The 23,185-nt window shown below is 34.9% G+C and overlaps 4 protein-coding genes across 8 annotated transcripts; 1 reads left to right on the top strand and 3 right to left on the bottom strand.

Annotated features, from left to right (window-relative positions):
- Window positions 1–184: 184 nt before the first annotated feature.
- On the bottom strand, window positions 185–10,245 carry LOC111809709 (ubiquitin-like-specific protease 1D). 3 transcript variants are annotated; one of them, XR_002817285.2, is made up of 13 exons: window positions 9,753–10,245; window positions 7,967–8,226; window positions 4,569–4,617; window positions 4,250–4,320; window positions 4,116–4,148; window positions 3,914–4,009; window positions 3,176–3,278; window positions 2,891–2,988; window positions 2,395–2,517; window positions 1,513–1,627; window positions 1,237–1,344; window positions 835–1,161; window positions 185–697 (listed from the first exon to the last, which is right to left on the bottom strand). XR_002817285.2 is itself a non-coding variant. In XM_023696103.2 (12 exons), the coding sequence occupies exons 1-12, from the start codon at window positions 10,086–10,088 to the stop codon at window positions 1,012–1,014; spliced, it is 1,542 nt and encodes a 513-aa protein (XP_023551871.2). In that variant the 5' UTR covers window positions 10,089–10,245; the 3' UTR covers window positions 185–1,011. The 3 variants fall into 3 exon arrangements, 1 of the variants encoding a protein (XP_023551871.2); XR_002817286.2 differs by having other exon boundaries at window positions 185–344; XM_023696103.2 differs by having other exon boundaries at window positions 185–1,161.
- Window positions 10,246–11,162: 917 nt separating this feature from the next.
- On the top strand, window positions 11,163–16,466 carry LOC111793812 (RNA-binding motif protein 25). 3 transcript variants are annotated; one of them, XM_023675864.2, is made up of 7 exons: window positions 11,163–11,872; window positions 13,116–13,375; window positions 13,461–13,613; window positions 13,946–14,363; window positions 14,540–15,223; window positions 15,323–15,894; window positions 15,989–16,466. In XM_023675864.2, exons 1-7 carry the CDS (start codon window positions 11,320–11,322, stop codon window positions 16,238–16,240), a joined length of 2,892 nt encoding a protein of 963 aa, XP_023531632.2. In that variant the 5' UTR covers window positions 11,163–11,319; the 3' UTR covers window positions 16,241–16,466. The 3 variants fall into 3 exon arrangements, with proteins under 3 accessions (XP_023531632.2, XP_086983638.1, XP_086983636.1); XM_087127512.1 differs by lacking the exon at window positions 11,163–11,872 and adding an exon at window positions 12,463–12,628; XM_087127510.1 differs by lacking the exon at window positions 11,163–11,872 and adding an exon at window positions 12,724–12,987.
- Window positions 16,467–16,616: 150 nt separating this feature from the next.
- LOC111809282 (equilibrative nucleotide transporter 1-like) lies at window positions 16,617–17,597 on the bottom strand. Its single transcript, XM_087127514.1, has 2 exons — window positions 17,013–17,597; window positions 16,617–16,926 (listed from the first exon to the last, which is right to left on the bottom strand). Exons 1-2 carry the CDS (start codon window positions 17,149–17,151, stop codon window positions 16,709–16,711), a joined length of 357 nt encoding a protein of 118 aa, XP_086983640.1. The 5' UTR covers window positions 17,152–17,597; the 3' UTR covers window positions 16,617–16,708.
- A 536-nt stretch (window positions 17,598–18,133) lies between these two features.
- LOC111779952 (equilibrative nucleotide transporter 1) lies at window positions 18,134–19,848 on the bottom strand. Its single transcript, XM_023660176.2, has 2 exons — window positions 19,222–19,848; window positions 18,134–19,049 (listed from the first exon to the last, which is right to left on the bottom strand). Exons 1-2 carry the CDS (start codon window positions 19,745–19,747, stop codon window positions 18,328–18,330), a joined length of 1,248 nt encoding a protein of 415 aa, XP_023515944.2. The 5' UTR covers window positions 19,748–19,848; the 3' UTR covers window positions 18,134–18,327.
- Window positions 19,849–23,185: the final 3,337 nt, after the last annotated feature.

Here is a 23,185-nt window from a genome sequence, read left to right as displayed (position 1 = left end):
GCTCATTTACATCACCTGTTTTCGTTTAGAATTGAACAATTTTGTTAACTTTAAAATACATCATTATCACAATTAGTTTGAATGTAGTGTTGAGGAGATACTGACTAATTTAAATTGATGGATTCTAAATAAATATATCAAAAAGATATTTCACAAGAGAGGAGTTTCACCTTAGACAGAGAAATCTCACAAATTTAAAAGATATATTAAGAAATATCCATGTTCAAGGTATATGAAATGTCAAAACAGTAGGCTGTTCTTGTACTCAAATTTACAAACCTTACCTTAAACAAAGGGATATATGCAAAGTCTGCAGCAGATTCTCACATAACTCTGCAGCCCATCTGTAGGATGCCATCGAAGAGTGGAACACGCAATCAAATGAGAAAGGGATGAGAATGGAATAATTAAGAGTATGTTTGAGAGTGCTTTTGAAATGATTCAAATTACTTTGAAACATATTTTTAATCATTCAAAATTACTCTCAAATATACCTAAAAGCCACTAAGGCGTGTACGTTCCATTTAGCTAAATACACTTTTTACTCCATAAAAATATTCAATAGGCGTCATGCAAGGAGGGTAAGAGCAGTCACTCACAGGACAAACCAACAGAGCTATCCTATGGACAGATTACCTCCAAGTCCCCACTGCATGCAATGGTCGAAAGCCTAAGCCTTGGGTATGTTCCTCATGTCCTAGGAAATCAAGCCAAGTGATAAGTTTTTCTAGTTCGTCTAATTTGATTTCTTGGTGTTGTGATGTGACCCTAACAACCCACCATTGAATTTCAACTTATTGCAGACACTTATCTGAATTTGTTAAGAAATCATACCCAAGTGCGGTTAGTTGCTAGGACGAGAGCAGTGAGATGCTTCAACTTCACTAGCCAGACACTAGCTTTAACTTCACTAGCCAGACACGATACTGGATAGCACAGCCCGCCCGCCCGCCCGCCCGCCCGCCCGCTTCCAAGTGAACTATTACTTGAAACATACAAAGATCTTCCAAGTCATTGTTTTGGAGCGTCATCTGAGGAAGAGCTCCCCACAGAACCTGACAGGCATCGCATTTTCATATCTTGGAACTCTGCTTTGAGCAGACATCTTATCCTCGTCCTCAAGCTGGAAGCTTCCTTGGATTTGAACCACCGCTTGCCAAACTGAGAATATATGAGCCCATCACATCAAGCCAGGAACATAGTTAATATATAAAATTAATTCACAATCATAAATACCATATCCAAGTCCTTCCTTTTTAGCCTATCAGGAGCCTCTTCAATGAAACGCTCTATGAAGTATAGAACAAAGAGACCGCAGTCATAATCGTTCTTTTGCTGTGGAACCTGGTGATAGACAGTCATAAATACTATTTTCTGTTAGTTCTCTTTCAATTTTTGGTTCCCATAGGTTTACATAATACACGTAGAGGTTAATAAATCTGAATAAATTACTACCATTTATAGGTTTGTAAAATACACAGAAAATGTAACTCAGAAGAGTAAGGAGACTACCTCGATTATTTTCTCTTCAATTCTTCGAGAGATATTTTTCCATATTCTATATGGCATTGGAGGATCTGAATCAGCAACTTCTTGATCCAAGTAGCACCATTCCTCTTTTATAAAACTACAGATAACATTTTATGCAATTAGATCTTAATTGTTCTCTCAAGAATGTCTGAACAGTATGTTAGGAACCACGACTCTCCACAATGGTATGATATTTGTCCACTTTGAGCATAAGCTTGGATGACTTTGTTTTGGGCTTCCCCAAAAGGCCTCATACTAATGGAGATGTGTTCCTTACTTATAAACTCATGATTAGCTCCTTAATTAGCCTATGTGGGACTCCCCACCAACCATCCTAAAAAATCCTCCCCTTGAACAAATACACTATAGAGCCTCCCCTAAGGCCTATGAAGCCAAGTCTCCCCTTAATTGAGTCTCGACTCCTTTCTCGGGAGCCCTCGATCAAAGTACACTATTTATTCAACACTTGAGTCACTTTTGACTACACTTTCGAGGTACCAACTTTGTTCGACATTTGAAGATTTAATTGACATGGCTAAGTTATGGGCATGACTCTGATAACATATTAGGAACCACGACTCTCCACAATGGTTTGATATTATCCACTTTGAGCATAAGCTCTCATAACTTTGCTTTGGGCTTCCCCAAAAGGCTTCATACCAATGGAGATGTATTTCTTACTTATAAACCCATGATCAACCCCTTAATTAGTCGATGTGGGACTCCCCACCAACAACTTTCAACACAAGTTCCAGAAAACAATAGGCAGTAAAATAGATTTCACCAACGTAGTTGATAAAGAAAAACTTCCAGAAATGGATGAAAGAATTTTGATTGTTGTCATAAAGGGGCTGACATACATACCTCTTAATGTTATCGAAAATTGATCTGCTAGAGTGTAGTCCCAGTGAATCCAAATGAAGTATAATGGTTCCAGATTCATCTTCCTTCTGTGGAAAACATATAATCACCAAACTCCAGTGGAGACTGAACACATCAGAAACCAAAAGATAAAATAAAAAATCTGGGTGAGAGAGGATATTTTAGAGAAAAAAACGTTACCAGAACGACACAAAAATGCATACAATATTTGATATCCTAGATAATCAAGGCATCTGAATTTAAACTTGCGGGTTAGTAACAGGAGTAATTGAAAAGCCATAGACAATGTAAGAGCTACAGGAAATTAATAGCACAATCAATGATCAACATGATGAGATTCTTCAAAACACTCACAATGGAAACTGTTCGTGCTAAGAGAACTGCTAATTTAATAATAGCATAGCCTGATAGAGCCATTTAACTCAAAGAGACAAGTTATTGCACATCTAGATATAAAAGAGTTACCATAGGAACTTACTCCTCATGAATTGGAATCAGTACATATGCTTTCTGAAATATATTAACGCCCTTCCACCATCTTCTGAACTTGACGAAAAACTTATCTCTATCCTTCCCCTTAACATGTCACAATATTCAAAGTCAAAGATAGCTTGCAGGAGGAAATACAAATTATGAATTGTTATCGATGATCAAAACAACAGTGGTTATATATAGCCAACTGTGAATAGAAAAGTATGCATAACAGCCGAATAACAACTTAATAAAAGTATTGAAACACCCTCGAAAACAGTTCATAGGCTACCTTGTTTGAAACAGCCTCCTTCAGCTTTTCATAAAAATATGTATTAAAAAAGTGATAATTGCATATCACCTTATTTGTTGAAAATGCATGCTGTTGTAAATACCTGCATAAGATGGAAAGTTGCACATGGAGCACAAAAATGCATCAATACCTAAAATTTAAACTAAAAAATCTTTAAAAAATTAAGGGGAAAACAGAAGATAGCAATGAAATCCTGCGTAAATAACAGGCAAATAAAACTTCAAATCCTTTTTTACAAGAAACATAAACTTTTCATCAAGATTGAAAAGTTACAGACGGTCAACTTTCTACGATTATTATTATTATTATTATTATTATTGTCAGCCCTCCCAGGTACAATCAAACATTGAAACAGCCATGAAACTACAAATAAGGCTCTTTAGTCTTTACGTGATAAAAGCATAAAATATAGACCCTTCAACACTACAACAAGATAAACTTACACAAAAGCTTCCAATCAGAGTTAATCTTGGTGATTGAATATTTTCAATAGAACTGGATTATTCTTATATCAGCATAATTAAATAATCATACAGTTCAAGTTCCAGCCAAAACAACAAAAACTTTTTTCAAGAAGAAAAGGGAACTACCCCATGAGTCTTTGTAATAACAATGTATAAAAGTTCAAAGAGGACAAGAAAACAATTTGGAGTACAATGAGTCATACATCAAGTACATCTAATTACTTCCAATAAGTCCAAATAGGGCAACACTAACCGAATATAAAAGTTCATGATCGTTGATGTCAAATAACTCTCTGGATCAAGACACTTTATGTCCTCAAAACAAATTTCAACGGATTCTGGATCATCCCTGCCAACAGTTAGCAGAATATATAATAAAAAACCACTTTCATAGAGAATCGCAAATTCAAAACGAAGATACTTTAGCATTAATAATATGGAGAAGTGTTGTATACCTCGATGGGTAGTAGATCTTGGCCTCTTTCATGCTGAAAAGTTCCACAAAAAATGTAAGTCAAAGCTTGAATTCAAAAGCTGTCAAAGCGAATCTGTATGTCAATGGACTCATGAAACAAGCACATCAATTTACCATTTATCATCATCTTCTGGTATTTTCATTGCCAAAGCTTCCTCCTCGTCTACAACTACAATGGTCTGTCCCTGTTGGATGAAGAAAGTATCATAAAGAACAGAACATACATAACTAACCAACGCAAGGGCAGCACAAACGCCATGAAACAAATGCTGCCATAAAAGAGAGAGATAAAACCACCCACCAAGCTCTATACCAAACTTTTATGTTGAGATGTGATAAGATTACTATAACAAACGGTTACATCTTGCCTTATGCATCCAAGCCGCAAGGATGAAAAATAGAAACCTAACAACAGGTAACATTCAAAACATACCTTTTGAGGCATCGGAGTATCTGAATGCTGAACTTCAGAAGCATCCTTCCTGCAAAGAAGAGGCCAAAATAATGTAAGCACATAAATGTGGAAAGGCTAATGCAATCCAAAAAAAAAAAAAAAAAAAAAAAAAAAAAGAACTGAGAATTTATAAAAGGTTATTTGATTATTTAGGTCGAATGTGAGATGAGACATTTTTAAGAACGTCAGTTGGATAAGCTAATATTTTATATTTTTTTAGCTCAACTGGATGCTTGTTTAATTTTATTCATTTTCTATTTTGGCCTTCAAGAGGAAGATCAAAATGTTGTGCCTCAGCTCAATGCTGTAAGGGCAGTTTTGTTGGAAATTGGGTTGGAGAGAAGAAACAAAATCAGGGTGCGAAAAGACCTAGTAATGGGATTTTTTATAGGAAACAATTTCATTGATGATATGAAATATACAAAATACGAAGAAAACCCCATCCAAAGAAATTACAAAGGGCTTCTCCAGTTGGTTGCAAGATAAGTAAAGCTATAGTTACTAAAAGGGAGAAATGTTTTTCCACCAAGAAACGGTAAAAAAAGATAAGAAATCGGCGAGGGCTTCTGTCGTGTTCTCCTTGTTCTTAAAATTCTGCCATTTCTCTTTCTATAGGCACCAGATAAGGGCACGACAGAAATGCAGCCATAGGATCTTCTTGGCCATTTTGAATGACAGAATCATAATCAACCATGACGAAGCATCATTGGTGGAACCATTGATCATCCAAAAGCTGTGAGGAGACAGCTCCAGAGTTTGCTTGTATAAGAGCAAGAGAATAGGACATAAGCTCAAGTTTTATTGTGTGATACATGGAACCAACTTGGAGAAATGGTCAGCCATGGGCATCTTCAGTGATGGCGGCCTGAGGTGTTGAGGCATGTGTGACTAAGCTCCCATAGGAGAAGCTTTAACAATTCAGGGTAAATATATTTCCAGAATGCCATGTAAATCTCCCTTTCAATACCTCTCCCAGCAAAAGAAGGGGTGTTAACCCAGTGAAAGATCCTCCCTTATCAAGCTTCCACATTGATATCATATCAACCAAGACATCTTAATCATGTAATATGAATTTCAAGGAAGATGAGCTTCATTTATTTTTAGATGGTTACAAATTTTGGGTGGATGATAATTTAGAGTTATGATGTTTTTCGTTAATATATTTTAAGACTTTTTATTTACTTTAAGGTTATATTTATATAGTGGCTAATTATGGTCATGAAGTATGAAAGTTACAACTCTTGAAATGTCTCATGAAAGGTCAAGGAGTTTTTTATTTATTTTTTATTTTGAGGCTATATAAAACCATATAGGTTGTCTTTTTGTGCTTTCTTTTAGCCAAAGGCTAAGTTTTTTTTGCAGTTCTATGTAGTTTAGATTGCATGCTTAAATCATTCCAGTTTGACTTAATCAATCTTGCTTGTAGAGCGATTCAAATTTCAAATAAGTTTTCTTACCTTAAGATATTCGATCAACAAGGTAATCCGAATCTTACTTTCCCTTTGGGTTATTCCTTATCGTTTTGAGGTTCTTTGATATTTAGATCTAATGGTCTTATTCTTCAATAAGGTTGTTAAATCAAATTCCCAAGTGTTGCAATTCTTTAGAATGAAATCAAATTGAATTGGGGGTTTTAGCATTTGTGAACTAGGGGTTTGCATGTCCACAACGTTTATGAGGGTTCTTAGATTCAAATGGCTAAGATTACCACATCACATATCCATGGATCATAAACGGTAGAGGGTTGAAGAGGACTTAGTAATGGGATTTGGAAACTACAGATCTCGTAGCTCTTTTTTGGAGTTTTTGCTTAAAAGCTTTTGGTAGTTGCTCTCCTCCTTCCATTACTTCCAATTCAGAGTCTTTCTGTGACTACTTTGAGATAGGGAGACTTTTATCTCAGATTGTCTCTTTTATTCTATCAATGAAATACTGTTTCTTTAAAAAGATAGTAACAATAACAAGAAGAAGCAATGAGAGATTCCTAAAACTAAAACTAAAAAATACATCTAATACACGAGAGCATAACATGTATCACAAACATACTGCGGAAACAGATGGAATCCTGAAGAAATGTCTATAATGCTGTATAGGAGGGATGGAGGCATGGTTGCAAGATAAAAGGACCATGGGTTTAAAGAAACACATGTAACAGCCTCTGATTTTGATCTAGCCATTAGATAGAAAATGTTTTCCTGTCCCCAATTCTTAGCATGGGACAGCTAACCAGTAATAAACACACACCAAATGGACTATAGTCTAAAATAATGTAAAGAACAAAGAGGAAGAAAGAGATAAAAAGCTGCATTGGGCATAGCTTGTGATACAATCCACATAATGTCAATCATCTTCATGATTGTCCTAGTGATCATTAAAGACCATGGAAACAATGAAGGGCTTAGAAGGATAAGGTTCAGTTCATAGTGGCCACTTACTTAGGATTAAATAGTCTACAAATTTTCTTGGCAACCAAATGTAGTAGGCTCAAGTAGTTGTCTCATGATAATAGTCATGGTGCACACAAGCTAGCTTGGACATTCACAGATAAGAAAGAAAAATTCACATATTGTCATATAGATATACTAGCAGTCACCCATTTCCACAAAACCTCTTCTTCTTGTGTGAATTTCCTTGGCCACTAATAGAATAGTGTCGTTACTTTGTTCAAAAGAGTCTATCCCCAAACCACATCCAGAAAATGCAAAGAGGCCAACCCCATTTCGCCAAATGACTGCTACTACCATTCCAAAGGAAGATTCTAACTAAACACTCCATTTTATTTAAAAGTTTTAACATTTTCTTCAATTCTTTGGCGAAATTTCTTTCTATAATTTGAATAACTTTAAATGGCTACAAGTGGATTATAAGGATTTTTTTCAGTAAGAAACAAAGCATTCATAGAGAAGTGTTGAGACTTGAAACTTGAGAGTACTGTTTTATCGCTTATTTGAATAGCTGTTTAAGTTTTGTTAATTAACTTATATAATTTTTGTGAATTTTCATTGTTTCCAATGTTTTCTTTTTTACAAATATCCATCAACATCTTCCAAGTTCAGGACATGAATATTCATCAATATTAACATCTAAGTCCTGGATTCAAGTTAATTGCATGCTAGAGATAAGATACCATTTAAGCTAATCTATATGCAAGGATAAAGTGCTGAAACAATCAAAGAACGTAAATAAAATCTACACGTCCAACCATCTCTAACGCTGTAGTAATTCTTGTCTAGCATAAACTGGTATAGTTTACAAGGAAATAAATGAAAAACTGCCCTCTCAAGACAGCTTCCTGTATCTACATCACAACTGCATTGAGATAACGGTGGGGAAAACTTGAAAAGTAATCAAAGAAGGGTGGTTAAATTAGAACTTACTTCCCAAAACAGTCAGGCTGCCTTTCACTGACATGAAAATCAAACTGATCGAGACTTTTACTATTGGCGGCAACTGGAAAAACTTCTTTATCTACATCAGTAAAAAGATTGTTGACAGATTTGAATGGCTGCTGTCTGGATGATGTTTGACCCTTCTGTTTTACTTTGGGTGATAACCTATTATTACATCTTGGTCTCTGATTACCACAGTCTGCCAAAATTGATAGCTCTTGACCAAAGGCATTATTGTTGCAATCTGTCTGTTCAGATAATTTAAGATATATATACAAGGATTATGTCGTGGACTGAAAGTATATAAAAGAGTTACAAATATTTGTTTTGTGTAGAGCACTGAAGTAAATTGAGAAGTTACAGAAATTTATATGGCAAACACACTAAAATGTATCCTCTTTAAATATTTTTGGTCTTGAACATCTTTTTCTACCTCTCCCTAATACTTGTTTCCTCATAAATTCAATACCAGATCTCAAAGTTGAAATTGATAATTAAGATGCAAGGCTTGTGGGTCTACAGTCTACAAAAGAACTCGAATGATTTGGAATTTGAGGAGTGGTTCAATTAAACTTTAACGTGGAGATGTTCACTACCAGTGTTTTTAGACATGAGGTTATGATTGGTACTTGTAGCCAAAAGTGGGACTTCTAAACAAATGCCCTCATTGGATCATTTGGATTTCTAACCCCTCATAGCTAAAGTAGGAAATGCCATTTGGAAGCACAAATTCACGAAGAAAGTGAAGGTTGTGTCATAGTATAGAATTGAGGAACCAATTGTGACGCATCATTCCTAGGATTCAAATTAGAATTTAGAATCTATATACGATACTTGGTAGTCCCGACTTTCTCCTGCATTTCCTGTGATATGACCACATTACCAACTTGTCTTGAAGTCCTAAAAATGAAGACTATCCCCATAGACCAACACGAGTCCTTTCAGCATAATTTGTCCACATTCACATGCCTCCAAGCATGAGGTCAGTCAACATAGAATTACTCCAAGTAAATCACGTTTAACTTTGGAACTTTTATGAATTAGTCACAAAAAAAGGTGCACCTTGTTAGTAGGGTACAAACTTCAATTCTTGTAAGTTTTTCTCAACCATCCTATCCTCATGATCAACCTCATTTGTAAGTAGTATTGATTCATTCGTGTACCCACCTTTCGTCACACCAATATAGAGATCACTCTATAAAAGTGCTAAAGGTCACAAAATGGTAGCTCGGTGTTGGTGATGCCATCTCGCAGAAGAACATGGTCAGAGAAGAACAAGACTTGTAAATTTTTTAGAACGTGAATGGGCAAAAAGTTGGATGTTATCTGCAGCATCTTTTGTCGAGTTCTTGCTCAAAAGAGATTTGTCAGCACTTTCACTCTTCTACCTCTTCCAACTGGAGAATTTTTCTTAACTCGTCTGTAGTTGGGAGGCTTTCCCTCCTTTAGTTATACCGTTCGATCATAATAATGAAAAGTCTTCGCAAGATAGCCCTCTTTATTACGAACGACTGAAGTACTGACCAATAAACATGAGTTCCAAAAGAGGGAGTTTAACTGATATGCAACAGCGCAGTACGCTCCGTGAAAATCTTGATGATCAGACGCGAAATTGAGTCCGAACATACAAAATTCTCCCAAATTATGCAGAAAACAGTAAAATCTAACATAAACAATCGCCCATTTTCCAGTTTTCACAAGAAACAGAAATAAATCGAGTAATTAACACTTGCTAATGACTCGAAGGGAGGGAATCAAAACGTAACAGGAATACCTTTTCAACTCGACGGAGCTTTCTGGATTCCTTCTCTTTCTCAGACAGCTCCAGAATGCGAAGATACTTTTCCCCCTTGTCTGGCAACTTGCAAGCCCAACTATCATAGAATTGCTTCATTCTGCGAATCTTATCTTCCAGTTCGACATCGCTAAGCTTTTGGTATTCTTCCCTTACAACATACTGCCGATCGGAGTCCATTTCAAGGTAATTCAAAGTCGTGATGGTGGGCTGAATGACTAAATCAGGTGTCGGCTCGTCGTCTTTACAGCCCAGAAGTTTGTCCCAGACGATATTAAGAGGTCTCTTTGACGTCTTCCCTTGCTTCATCACCATGTGTATGCATCTGGAGCAGCAGAAATTTAAGCAATTACTTCGCCCCTCTTTCTTTCGGTCTCGTTTTACCCTCTCTGTTCTTGACAACACACCTTTGACACAAGTCGCAGACGGCAGAACACATTAAAATTTCCTGCCTTTTTCTTCCATAATTTCATTGATTCAGCTCAAATTATTTGTTTTTATTTACCTAAATAAATAAATTCTCACCGCTTTAACAAATTTTAATAATATAATTAAAAGTTTAAACAAATATTCAAAAAAAACATATATTTACTATTAATTTTGGATATTTTGTTTTAAAACAAAAATATTATTTTTATTGAAAACGTGACAAGTGACAAATACCTCGACAATTTTTAAAATAGCATTTACATTCTTACCTTTTATAAACAAAATAAAAATTTTATTGTAAAATTATCGACAAAAAAATGTCTATCTACACCTAATAGATTATCTCTACAATTTTTACTTATTTGTTTTTTTAAATCTTAAGGGTATTAGTGTTATTTTTTAAAATTTATGAGTGTTTTTTAAACGCGATACTAAATATTTTGTTAGTATATTAATGATAAGAGTATTTTTTTTTTTGAATTTCTTAAAGAAATTTAAAGGTGCTTTTAATTATTTGTTTTTAAAACAGACTATTAATATTTTTCTTCAAAAATTAATTTTTAATTTTAATAATATCTTTCAACTTTTAAAAAATATCTAAAAAAATATTTTTACTAAATGTATTTTATAACCATGGAAAATCTAATATTTTTTTAAAATATAATGCTCAGTTGTAAGAGTATTATTGATTTTTTAAATATTTTTTTAGATAATGTATAAAATTGAGAAGTATTTTTTTATTAATTTAATGATGGGATAAAAATTATTACTATTCTTTTTAACTAATTTCTAAAAACTAAAATAAAAGAAAACAGTACCTACTGGGCCGTGAGGCCCAAAATCGTCGGAGGACAACGGAGTCCCCCAGTAGGTTATGCAAGACGCCACGTGGACCAATGATGCGTCACCTGCTGGACTCACCAGCTGAAAGAGAAACAGGCAATTTCTTGTTCTTGATGTTTTGATGTAGCGGTTCTGAAATCGTCTCCGGTTCTTTTCTTCCTTCCCTTTGTAGTCTTCTAGGGCAAAGCATACTCCAATTACCTGTTCGTCGGAAAATCTGGAAGATTAGCCTGGAAGCTTTTTTCAACTTCCTCGCGATCTTTTTTCTACTTCAATGGCGGATTCCTCCTCCTCATCCCCTGCGACCCTCGATTCAAATCCTCAAGCTGCCGAGCCTGAAAACCCAAATTCCCAGGCCAACAAAGCCGAATCTGCCGCTTCTTCTTTTCCTCCACCGCAATCACTACCACCAACATCGCTTTCTGTCGGAATGAACCCTACCATGCATTCACCCTTGGTGTCAACGCCGCAACCACCTCCTTCTTTATCGTATGTCGCGGCGGGCGTTCCTCCGACAGCTCCGTCTTTTCGGCCCGTTCCTTTCTCAGCTCATCAGTTCTCGCCCATGCCCGGCGCTGGCATGCTGAATCCAAACTATTCTAATATTGGGGTTCAGCCTCCGGGTGTTGGCTCGGTTGCGGCGCCTGCTCCTGGTATGGCAAGTGGCGGTACGGGAGCTGTTCTAGTTCCAGTACCACAACCGATGATGGCTTATCAAGTTCCACCAGGTCAGATTCCAAATCCGGTGATGAGGCCGTACGCCACTATGCCAAATGGTTTCGCAGCTGTGCCAACTGCTACTCCTCAAGGGGCCTTTCCTATCCCTGGTGGGTTTTCTTTACCCCTATTGTTTCTAACATCTCAATTGCCAATGTGATTGTGTAATAATTTTAAGCCGTTTCTGTTATTTAGTATATGTCACTGTGTTGCTTGCAATTGTTAAGCATTCTGTTTGTTGACGTTGTCAATTACACCAGCTGCATTCGTTTCGAGTTTGTTAACAACTGTAATTATTCGAACTTCGAGTAAAAATTTACTTTGGTTTTCGTATGATTTGGACTTGAAAGTGTACAATTTTCTACGTGTTGGCGCAAAGTATAAGTTCCGGCATGTTATGATGCCTGAGAAAGAGTTTGCAAAATTAAGTTCGGAGTCTATTAAAAATTATCGTGTTGGTTAGATGAAGGGTATCGATGACAGGATGTTTTCTCCTACAGCGTCTTGTCTCTTGATTGAATACGGTGAGAAAGGTTGGAAGGCTTCATATTGCTTAGAGAACTCCCAACTACAACTCCTTTTTTGGTATGGTCATTCATATTTGCCTGTTATTCTTGTTTGCTTTCAGCAGTTTTCTTTTGAAAATGACTTTCTATTACTAAGCCCAGAGAGAACTTGGTATTTATATATAATACTAGTTTAGCATTGAAGAGCCCTTCCTTTTGCCCTGCAACATAATATACGGCTGTGTCATGTTTATTTACTAGGATTTTACTGGTAGTTATATTGGATACTGCCCCTGGATATTTGAATTGCCAGAAGCAGACCATGTTAGCACCTGAGTGTTCGTTCGCCTTGTTTCTAAGGTATCAAAGTCTCTTAATTAAATTATTCTTGACATTTTCTTTGATTCCTTACTTTACACCATCGAGATCTAACAACTGGAAATTTGAGTGTGGATTTTGAGAACATGTAAATTTATTCTTTTTCAATCAATTATTGTGTGTATGAGTTGCTCAAAGTGTTGTGCTTAATCATAAAATTCTGCTTTCGATGGACGGGATTTTGAGAAGGCTGCAGTTCAAGAGCAAGGTAAGACAAAATTTACGTAACAGTTTCAAGGAATTTGGTGCTATCATTTGAATGTTTTATCAGGTTATCTATGCATTCAGCTGGTGATAGTTTCCATTCCTATGCTGCCATCATTTATATGCTTTGGATTGTGGTAATGGCATCCATGAATCCTCATCAATTATTCTTCTATATATTTTTAACAGCATTAGATGGTTAGATGTGAGCAGTCTGCCAATACTTTCTGATGCATTGGCTAGATATTTTTCTTCACTTGTGCAGGTGTTCCTCGATTTCCTTCCCCATATCATGGTATGATTAGGACACCCTTTCCTCCACGGCCACCTGGTGCTATGGGCATGGTTCCAGCTATGCCACGGCCTCCTGTTCCTGGGGTTCCTGGTGTTCGTCCAATGATCCCTCCTGTGGTTAGGCCTGCTGTTCTCCCAAGCGTTACACCAGCCGAAAAACCACAAACTACGATTTACATTGGCCGAATTGCACAATCAGTGGGAAATGATTTCATGCTGTCCCTTCTTCAGGTCGATTAATCATTCTCCATGCATTCTTATTCTTTTTTCCCTTCGATTTAGTGGTACATAATTAATATCCAATTGTTTCTTTTAGCTATGTGGACCAGTGAAGAGCTGGAAACGAGCCCAAGATCCTACGGATGGAACTCCTAGAACTTTTGGATTCTGCGAGTTTGAGTCTGCTGAAGGCGTTCTTCGTGCTCTACGATTACTGACAAAGTTAAACATTGATGGACAAGAACTCGTGGTATGATGGGATAGGTTAGAATCAAATTGTTTATTTTATTTTTACATGGATACATCTTGTTGTAGTCTCATTTTAAGAGCAGAAAATCCAGTCATAATTAAGGTTGACCTCTGTGTTGCTTAACCCCCCCCCCCCCCCCCCCCCCCCCATTTATTTTGTTTTCTATCACTATATGAAACGTGTTTTTTGATGGAGAATAAAAAAACAGCGCGTTGAGCTAATTTATTTTCATCCTTTCGTATAGTGTCGCATCATGAATCGAAAATTGTGTTTTACTTTCAAGTTTCAGCTTATTTTAATATTAATCTATCATTATTTTTTCAAATAAATAGCTGAAAGGTACTCAGGCAACAAGAGATTATCTTAAGCGTTATGTTGAGAAGAAAGCTGAGAACTCAAAGAAACAGGAAGAAACACAACTTTCAGAGACTAAGGTTGAAGAAACAGACACAGCAAATGTGGCTAAAAATGAAACTTCAAAGCCCCCTGCAGAGGATTCAAAGGAGGATCAGGATTCAGGGGAAAAAGAAGATCATTACATTGCCTGTTCTGCAGTTTTAAGTGATGAAGATAGAGATGCTGATCGAGAGGTATCGGAAAAACTTACAAATGCACTGGAGGAGAGGTTGAAGTCTAGACCTCTGCCACCACCTCCTCTACTGACAGCCACTGATGTCTCTGGTAATTCAAGTGCAGAACCATCTGTTAAAATGAAAGATGGTGAAGCTGACTCTGATATTTTGAAAAGTGGTGAGTGTTTGTAAGTTGGTTGTTCAATTTTCTCTTTATCACACGAAAATAAGCTTTCACAATAGAGATACAATGTTTATAGCGTGGTCTTTAGTTTATTACAAATAGTTTACGTTTCTTTCCAAATTTTTGAGTGTGCAAGTATTGGGTTGCTTAATTGTCGTTACCTCCTACAGATGCAGCTGAGGATAGAAATGATGATGACACAACTAGTGACAATAAACTAACTAGTGAGCATGACAAGCCTGAAACAAGCTCACCTGACAGAAGTAGAAGGTATGACAGGAGAAGTCGAGAACGAGACAGGGAGAGGGATCTGAAAAGGGACAAGGAGCGGGAAATTGAGAGATATGAACGAGAGACAGAGCGGGAGCGAGCTAGGAAAGAGAGGGAACAAAGAAGAAAGTTTGAGGAGTCTGAGCGACAGTATGAAGAATGTCTTAAAGAATGGGAATATCGAGAAAGAGAGAGAGAAAAGCAAAGACAGTATGAGAAGGAGAGGGAGAAAGAGAAAGAGCGTAAAAGGAAGAAGGAGATATTGTATGATGAAGATGATGATGATGATGATTCCAGAAGAAAATGGCGGCGAGGTGCTCTGGAGGAAAAGAGGAAGAAGAGGTCTAGAGAAAAGGAAGATGATTCGGTAGATAGACAGAAAGAGGAAGAAGAAATTGCTGAGGCCAAGAGGAAGGCTGAGGAGGAACAACAGCTGAAACAGAAGGATCTACTGAAGACTCAATCTGGTCAGATGACGAGTGTTGATGAGAAAACTGTTCTTGCTGAAGAATCCGCTAATGAGGTTGAGGTTATGGATTCTGAACGTGATCCTGAGCTTGATTCTAGCTGCGATAACTATACAGGTAACATGTCAACTGTGAGAAGTCTTCTTTTCTACTCGCATGTCTATTACCTGTGCTCTTGTATTCTATTATTTTGATGACCTATCTGGTATGTGACAGGGGATGGGATCTTACAAAATGGTAGTGGTGATGAATTAAATACGATTCGACAGAGTGGAGGCTTGCCTGCGAAAAGATTAGGATTTGGTTTAGTGGGATCTGGAAAACGGACTGCTGTACCTTCCGTCTTTCATGAGGAGGATGATGAAGAAGCACAGAAAGAGAAGAAGATGAGGCCACTGGTTCCAATTGATTACTCAGCTGAGGAACTCCAGGCTGTGCAACCTGCCAGTACTGGGGCTTTGCCGCCAAATTTAGCTGCAGCAGCGGAATTTGCAAAACGTATATCAAATGTTAATTCCAAAGAGGAGAAGCCTGACAGTGAAAGGGAGCGAGGAAGGCGTTCCAGTGAAAAGTCTAGTCGGGATAGAGACCGAAATGATGAGGAGGCGTATCGCAACAAAGATGAGAACAAGGCAATAGACAGAGACAGGGAGCGAGAGCATGTTTTGGAAAAAGTAAAAATACCTGATAACAAAAAGCTTTTGGACGCAAAACAGTTGATCGATATGATACCAAAGACGAAGGAGGAGTTATTCTCATATGACATAAACTGGACTATTTACGAAAAGGTACCATGTCTCATGAATGATTTTCTTTTGATTAGTTTATATATAGGTAACATTTTCTATAAATTTAACGCAACATTACGCTCGTTTGCTGCAGCATGCACTACACGAGAGAATGAGACCCTGGATTTCAAAAAAGATAACAGAGTTTTTGGGGGAGGAGGAAACTACTCTTGTCGATTACATTGTTTCAAGTACTCAGGAACACGTAAAGGCATCTCAAATGCTGGAGCTGCTTCAGTCAGTTTTGGATGAAGAAGCTGAAATGTTTGTTCTGAAGATGTGGAGAATGCTGATCTTCGAAATAAAAAAGGTAGAAACTGGTCTAGCTTTCAGAACAAAAGCATGAGTTTATAGTTTAGTTTTCAGAATGTGTCTTGACTGTCATTGGTGCTTCCCCTATACCAATATTTTCCACGGCTCTGAACTTTCAGGCCATTTCCTTAGGGTAAACGGATGCGATCGCACTGTATGCGTTAGGTTCATTCTTTCTAGTACTTAAAACTTGTTTCATTAGAGCTTGCACTTGTAGCTTAAAAAAAAGAAAGAAATTTGAATCAGCCATTTTTAGTTCAGTCTTGGCTCTTTAAGATGCTTCGTTTTGAAATTTTGAAGAGGAAAGCAGCAACTTCTGTATATTGTTTATGTGCCCATATCTGAAAAACTGGAAGCAAATCTTTTGTGCAGTTTGAGCCGCAGCTGTTTTATGCACTTTAAAAGTTCATTCTTTTCATTGTAAGGTTTCTTTTATGGGATATATGTTAATGACCCAAAACCAAGCAAGAACAGAGGCAATAGCCAGACGTGAAACCAGGAACTAAGACATCAAAATCCCAGCAACCTGTGCATGTCGAAATGGCACCAATTTGGGCGCGGAGATCATGGCGACAGCAGACAAATAGATAGCGCTGAGTCCAAGAAGACAGGTCAGAATCGCCCCTGGCATCTCAGTTCGAAGGAATGGAGGACCATGCAAAGAGCCCACAAACAGAATAATGGGATACCAATCATTCAAAGCCTCTGAACCAACATCCTCTGTAAACAGAAATTTATTATACTTATAAATATAAACTAAATTTCTAAATTTCTAATCACCGAGGAATCAGAATAAAACACTTTACCAGAGCCACCGATCCCAGAGACGACGGCTTGCATAAACCTCTCCGGCAGTTCACCGGAGGATCCAACGGCGCCGCTTAGCACAAGTGCGCCGGCAACACCGCACAACATGACGGCTCCGACGGTGGCATTAGAAGCCATTGAAAACCCGCCCGACCCCTAATGTAGAACACTTCTAAAAGAGGCACCAAAAGCAAAGAGAGCACAAAGAGGCTCAAGCCCACGTTGATTCGGACCCGAACATCACGCCGCCGGCTACGAAAACTGGCATGTAAGAGACGGAGAAGATTCGATTGATGTGGGTAAAGTAATCGATGGCTGTTATGAAGGTCGTCCATGGAAGAAGGCATCCAGCGCCTAATATGAAGTAAGTTATGTAAGTCAAATTGAAGGCATCTTTCGGAGTTCTTGAGGGATCGGCTGAACTGGGAAGAAGAAGGCCGGTTCCGATGTCGTCGACGGCGTTGCCCACGGCGGCTCTGCCCACCGGAGATTCGGGAGATATTCTATGCGATCGGTGTATCGAATTTAAAATAGAGGCAGAAAAAGAGCATGGAATGTCCGTGAAAAATACCCAAAATCATAATATTGTAATTATGAATATTTTCAATAAATAAAAATAAATTAAATTAAAAAAAAACTAGTGATAAAAAATTAAAAAATGTTATTTTAAATATAACTAAAAATGGAATAATATTTTTAATAAAGAATTTGATTAGAAATTCAATTATTTATAAAATAATTTAGGTACGGAGTAAATAATGGATACAAAAACGAACTCATACCATCTTAATGAGAGCGACCATGAAAATAAGATGACTAAGAAAAACGTAAAGAAAATGAAAGTAACTACCTATACCAACGAACTGTACCTTCAATTTTGAGGACTCAATCACAGAAACTCTATAGTACCTAATCACATGGAATGTCGGGAGATGTCAGGGCAATCAAATGCTGAATCTGAATCTTAGACATGGGGGAGTTACAGTGAATTTTATTGATGTTTGATAAGGGCAACACCTCCAAAATTTAGAATACAGATTCGATATTTGATGGTGGCTCGACATTCCTCTACAACCCAGCATTGTTACCACAAACCAAGAATTGCTCGAAACAAGCACACAACTTACAATTCTCAAATCTTTTTTTTTTTTTTTCTACTATCATATCTTTAAAGATCTTCGATCACACGAGACGAGACGATAATGAGTTGTGCAATTTTATCTGTTCTTAAATATGAACAGGTTTTGTAGAACAGATTCTTAATTGTAGCAATACATAAAGTTATGAACAACAACAAGCTTGGTAATTACCCAACTAAATGACCCAAAACCAAGCAACAACAGAGCCAATAGCCAAACCAGAGAAGGAGAACAGAACCAATATAACCCCTGTTTTCTCTGCATATTCAAACGCCACTGCTTTGGGTGCCAATATCAAATTCACCGCCGTCAAGTACCCATTAGTAAGCCCAAGAAGGTATGTAAGAACAATCACAGGTACCTCACTTCGAAGAAATTCCGGACCATGCAAGCAACCCAAGAACAGGGGATAGAACACCAGCCTCCCGATGCAGCCGCCGAAGGCGGTTCTCGGGTTTTCGATCACATAAAACGACGACAGATACTTCCCAATTAGATCAAACACATTGTACCCAGTAATCAGAAGAGCTGAATACCAATCTTTGAAGATCTCCGAATGCACATCTTCTGTAATGAATCCAGGAAATATAGACAGAGTAACAACATTGATGAGTACCAACCCTGTTGCGTAGATTTTTACTCTGTTAATTATATCCCACAGAGTCGATTTATCCATGGACCCAAATAGCCGACCACCATGTTCTTCTTTCTCTTGATTCTTAATGCTCTCGAAATGTTTCACTACTGGAAGCATAGCTGCAAGATTGTACAAGACAATACATAGAATCATGATGGAAATTCCGACAGCGAAGTAGAGATTCGCACTCTGTCGCAAGCCATGAGCGTCTTGTGGGTAAATGGCTTTGGTTACGATCCTCATCACCGACACCAGCACTCCTACACTCGCCACAAATTAACCCAATTTCAAAATCTGGGGTTTAATTAAAAGGGATTTTGCAGTTTTTGGTGAAGAATTATAGTCCAGTTCATACCAAAATCAAGACAAGACAGCGAAAAAGTAGCAACAACAAAAGAAAAAAAAAAAACAGAGACCGACAAAAATCATTACCAGCTGCACCGAATCCGGAAACAGCTGCCTGCATATACCGCTCCGGGAGTTCACCGGCGCAGCCAACAACACTGCCTTGGACAAGCGCGTCGCCGGCACCGCACAACACGATGGATCCGACAGTGACGTGGAAGCCATTATACAGTCCAACCCGACCTCTAATATAAGACAAATCCAAGACCGGGACGAGGAGCAGAGCCACCGTGAAGATAATCATACCGACGTTGATTCGAACCCGAGCAACGGATTTGTGAGAGTAGAGAACCACAAAAACAAGTCCGATCAGAGCCACTAGAAGGTTCGCGACGGCGAAGATTCGATCCACTCGGGTTTCTGGATAAATAAACGAAAAATAATCGACGGCGGTGATGAAGATGTTCCATGGGAGAAGACAACCCACACCCAAAAAGAAGTAAGTGATGTAAGTCAAGTTGAAAGGGTCGCTCGGAATCTTGCCGGCGGTTGCAGCGCCGACGAGAAGGGCGGTTTCAGAATCTACATCGGAATTCTCCACGGCTCCGCCCATCGATGATCGCCAAAATCTAAACGAATAATTGGGGAAATCAAACAAATTTCAGGTATGGAGGACTCCGCTCCGTCACAGGCCAGAAAAGTATTAAATAAACATTTTTTTTACAGTGAGAATAATTTTTTTTTTTCAACTTATATATAATAAATTAGGAGTAAAAATTCGGTGTTAAGTGGGCCCTATTGATCATGCCACGTGTCCCAATATACACCGTCCAATTTCAAACGTCTTTTTCATTCTTATTTCTTATGTTGAACTCTCCATTTTTATTGGAGTATTTGAAAATAAAGAATATTATAAGACTAAAAACTAAATTGATATAAAAAATAAAATATTTTAGGTTAAAATTATATTTAAATACGAACATATTTCTCACCTTGTTATATATGAGAAAATAAATTTAAAAAATTAAAAAAATAAGAAAATTTTATTTCTTAAATGAAAAGGTAAAAAATAATAAATAAAAAAATAAAGCAAAAAGAAAAAGAAAAAGAAAAAAACAGTATAAATAAAGCAACCAAAAAAAACACGTGGCACCACATTGTTGGACTACAAATGCACCTAACAACCCAAGTTTTACTCCTACATCATTCTCTCTTGCTTTCGTATATTATTTTAATGAAATGTGACTTTTTAATATATATATAAAATATTGGATAATATCGTAAATTAAAATTTTAATTTTTTATATTATGGGTGGTTAATTTATTTTAAATTATAAAATTGAAAATATAAGAATTTTAGTAAATTCATATATATTTGCAATATTGTAAATTTATTAAACATTTTAAAACTGGTGAATTAAATAGATATAAATCTTAAAATGGGTAGGAATATAAGAAAATGTTTATAAATATTTTAGAAATTATGCACATGTTTTATTATGTCTAATGCAAGCAATTAATTTTTAAACAATATTATAATTTTTTAAAAAAAGAAAATAAAAAAAGGTTGAGTGGGAATGGGCGGTTGGGACAAGTATTATTTAATATTTTAAAAAATGGATATTTAATATGTGGATTTTCACTCAATTATTTGAAACCACCAAATAAATTTTTAAAATTAAAAAAGAAAAAGAAAAAACGGAATATCTCCGTCCCCTTCTGAGGATAGTCTCAAATCGTCCCCTTACGAAGAAGCCAACAATTTTCGATGTTTTAAGCTTATTATTATTAATAAAAATATTGATAAAAATTATAATTTAAATAAAAAATATCTTTTAAACTTAAAATATAAATATATATATATATATATTGTAATTTTCATTAATATCTTTGGAACTTTTTTAAAAGGTTAAAAATTTTAAAAATTTTAAAATATCAATGGTAATAGTATTAATACCCTAACTCTTGTAACACATTATAAAAAAAAGGTTATATTGTCTAGAAATGTACGATTATTTTTAAAATTTTTAAAAAATTTCAAATGTGATTTTGAAGTTTTTAAAAAAAAGTTGTAGATATTAGTTATTCTTTTAAAAATTTAATTGTATTTTTATATGCTTCTAAGAGTATTTTTAAAACTATATTAATATCAACTTTTTTTTCATTTTTAATATATATTTTTTAATTTAATTATGTTATTGAACCCTTTAAAACTTTATAAGAATTTTTTAAATAAAGTATAAATATATTTTTATTAATTTAAGGTTATTTGTATTTAGGTTAAATTTAAGGGTATTTTTATTAGCGGAGCTAACAAACTTATTTATCATATTTATCCTAGTTTTATTAAGTTATATATATATATATATATATATATATATATATATATATATATATATATATATATTAAGATAAAAATAAAGTTATAAGACTTGTTAATTTGTATTTAGGCTAATTAATAAAAATACCTTTAAACTTTGTATTTATTTAAAATATTCATAATTTTTTTTTAAATTTCAATAATACCTTCAAACTTAAAAAAAAATCTTATAAATATCCTTAAACTTAAAAAAAAAATCATTAATGCTCATAATTTTTTTTTAAAAAAAAGTTAAATTAGTATTGTGTTATGAGTTAAATTAGTACCGTTTTTTAAAAATATTTATGCAATTATAAAAGTTATATTAATATTCTTTACTTTTATATAATTTTTTTTTCTAAATTTTTTAATATTATTTTTTGGAGTAATAATAATAAGAGTATTTTTTAATATATTTTTTTTTAAATTAAAGATGTTTTTTTTAATTTTTTTTAAATTAAAGAGTGTTTTTTTTTTTTTTTTTATAAATAGAGTATCAAAGTTGAGATCCAAATTTTGATCCTAGTTTTAATAATTTAAGCTAAATATTGAGAAGAATTATTGGGTAATTAATATTAAATTTTATAAATTATATAATTAAGCCAAGTATAGCTCGGGAGGGTGAGAAATTATATATAATATTTAATTGGTCAATATTATAAATTAAGCCACTAAAGTACCTAACCCATGTTTAATTGTCAGTTATATATAATATTTAATCCATAAGACTTATCATTAATTAATCTTTAATTAAAACCTTAAAAACACATATTAGTTAAATATAGTTTTAAATTCATATATTATAAATTTCAACCATTAGAATTATTTTAGTATAATCATTTTTTTCCATAAAATACCAGGTACTAATTTGGAAATAAAATATTATTATATTAAGAAAATTATATATTAAAAATATTAAATTAATAAAAACACCTTTCAACTTTTTACTTTATTTCAAAATTACTCCTAAATTATTAAAAAAATTAATAATACTCTTCAACTTTAAAACAAAAAAAAATCTAAAAATACCTTTTAACTTATTATTTAAAAAAAAAAAAAACTACTATATTTTATATTTAGATAAAAATTATTGCTGCTTTCTTTAAAAAATAATATTGAATTTAAAAGGTTTCAAAAATATCAATAATTTTTTTATTTAAATTTAAAAAATATCTTAAAACTTTTTTTAGAAAATTTAAAAATACTTGGAAGTAACACTCAAAAGATTGAAGGTGATTTATGGTATATTAACTGAATGCTAATGCAATTTTTAAAATTTTATAAGTATTTTTTAAATATAATAGTATTTTAATTTTTTTAGAAGGCGAATGTATTTTAAAATAAAATACAAAATTTAAATGTATTTTTTTTAATTAATGTAGCCATTAAAAATATTATTATTAATGTCAAACCATACCCCGATTATATTATATTTAATAATAGCGTATTAAGACACATTGAAAAAATCATATTAAAAAAAAGACTTAGAGTTTTTTTTTTATTGATTTAATAAAAATTAATAATGGGATGAATTTTGATTAATTAATTTGATAAAAGACTTTAGAATTGACCAAAGGTTTGAGAAAACTTGTTGTCCAATCATATAGGATAAGGTGGTGGCAATAGTTTTCATTAATCTCTTATATTATATTAATACATTCATTAATTTTAGGGAACAACTCAAATTATTAT

This window comes from Cucurbita pepo, chromosome 1, assembly GCF_057944985.1.
Source record: "Cucurbita pepo subsp. pepo isolate OVF chromosome 1, ASM5794498v1, whole genome shotgun sequence".
Classification (NCBI taxonomy): Eukaryota; Viridiplantae; Streptophyta; class Magnoliopsida; order Cucurbitales; family Cucurbitaceae; genus Cucurbita; species Cucurbita pepo.
Note: the sequence above shows the minus strand (reverse complement) of the source record. Positions and strands in the feature narration are given on the sequence as shown.

Excerpts from the sequence above, each read along its gene's own strand:
- LOC111809282 (XM_087127514.1), bottom strand. The coding sequence starts at position 17,151 with ATGGCTTCTAATGCCACCGTCGGAGCCGTCATGTTGTGCGGTGTTGCC. Across the intron at positions 16,927-17,012 it reads CTCTGGGATCGGTGGCTCTG|AGGATGTTGGTTCAGAGGCT; the intron begins GTAAAGTGTTTT and ends TTCTGTTTACAG.
- LOC111793812 (XM_023675864.2), top strand. The coding sequence starts at position 11,320 with ATGGCGGATTCCTCCTCCTCATCCCCTGCGACCCTCGATTCAAATCCT. Across the intron at positions 15,224-15,322 it reads TAGCTGCGATAACTATACAG|GGGATGGGATCTTACAAAAT; the intron begins GTAACATGTCAA and ends GGTATGTGACAG. Across the intron at positions 15,895-15,988 it reads ACTGGACTATTTACGAAAAG|CATGCACTACACGAGAGAAT; the intron begins GTACCATGTCTC and ends CGTTTGCTGCAG.
- LOC111809709 (XM_023696103.2), bottom strand. The coding sequence starts at position 10,088 with ATGGTGATGAAGCAAGGGAAGACGTCAAAGAGACCTCTTAATATCGTC. Across the intron at positions 4,149-4,249 it reads CCAGAAGATGATGATAAATG|CATGAAAGAGGCCAAGATCT; the intron begins GTAAATTGATGT and ends GGAACTTTTCAG. Across the intron at positions 1,162-1,236 it reads AAAGGAAGGACTTGGATATG|TTTGGCAAGCGGTGGTTCAA; the intron begins GTATTTATGATT and ends ATATATTCTCAG.
- LOC111779952 (XM_023660176.2), bottom strand. The coding sequence starts at position 19,747 with ATGGGCGGAGCCGTGGAGAATTCCGATGTAGATTCTGAAACCGCCCTT. Across the intron at positions 19,050-19,221 it reads TTCCGGATTCGGTGCAGCTG|GAGTGCTGGTGTCGGTGATG; the intron begins GTAATGATTTTT and ends TGGCGAGTGTAG.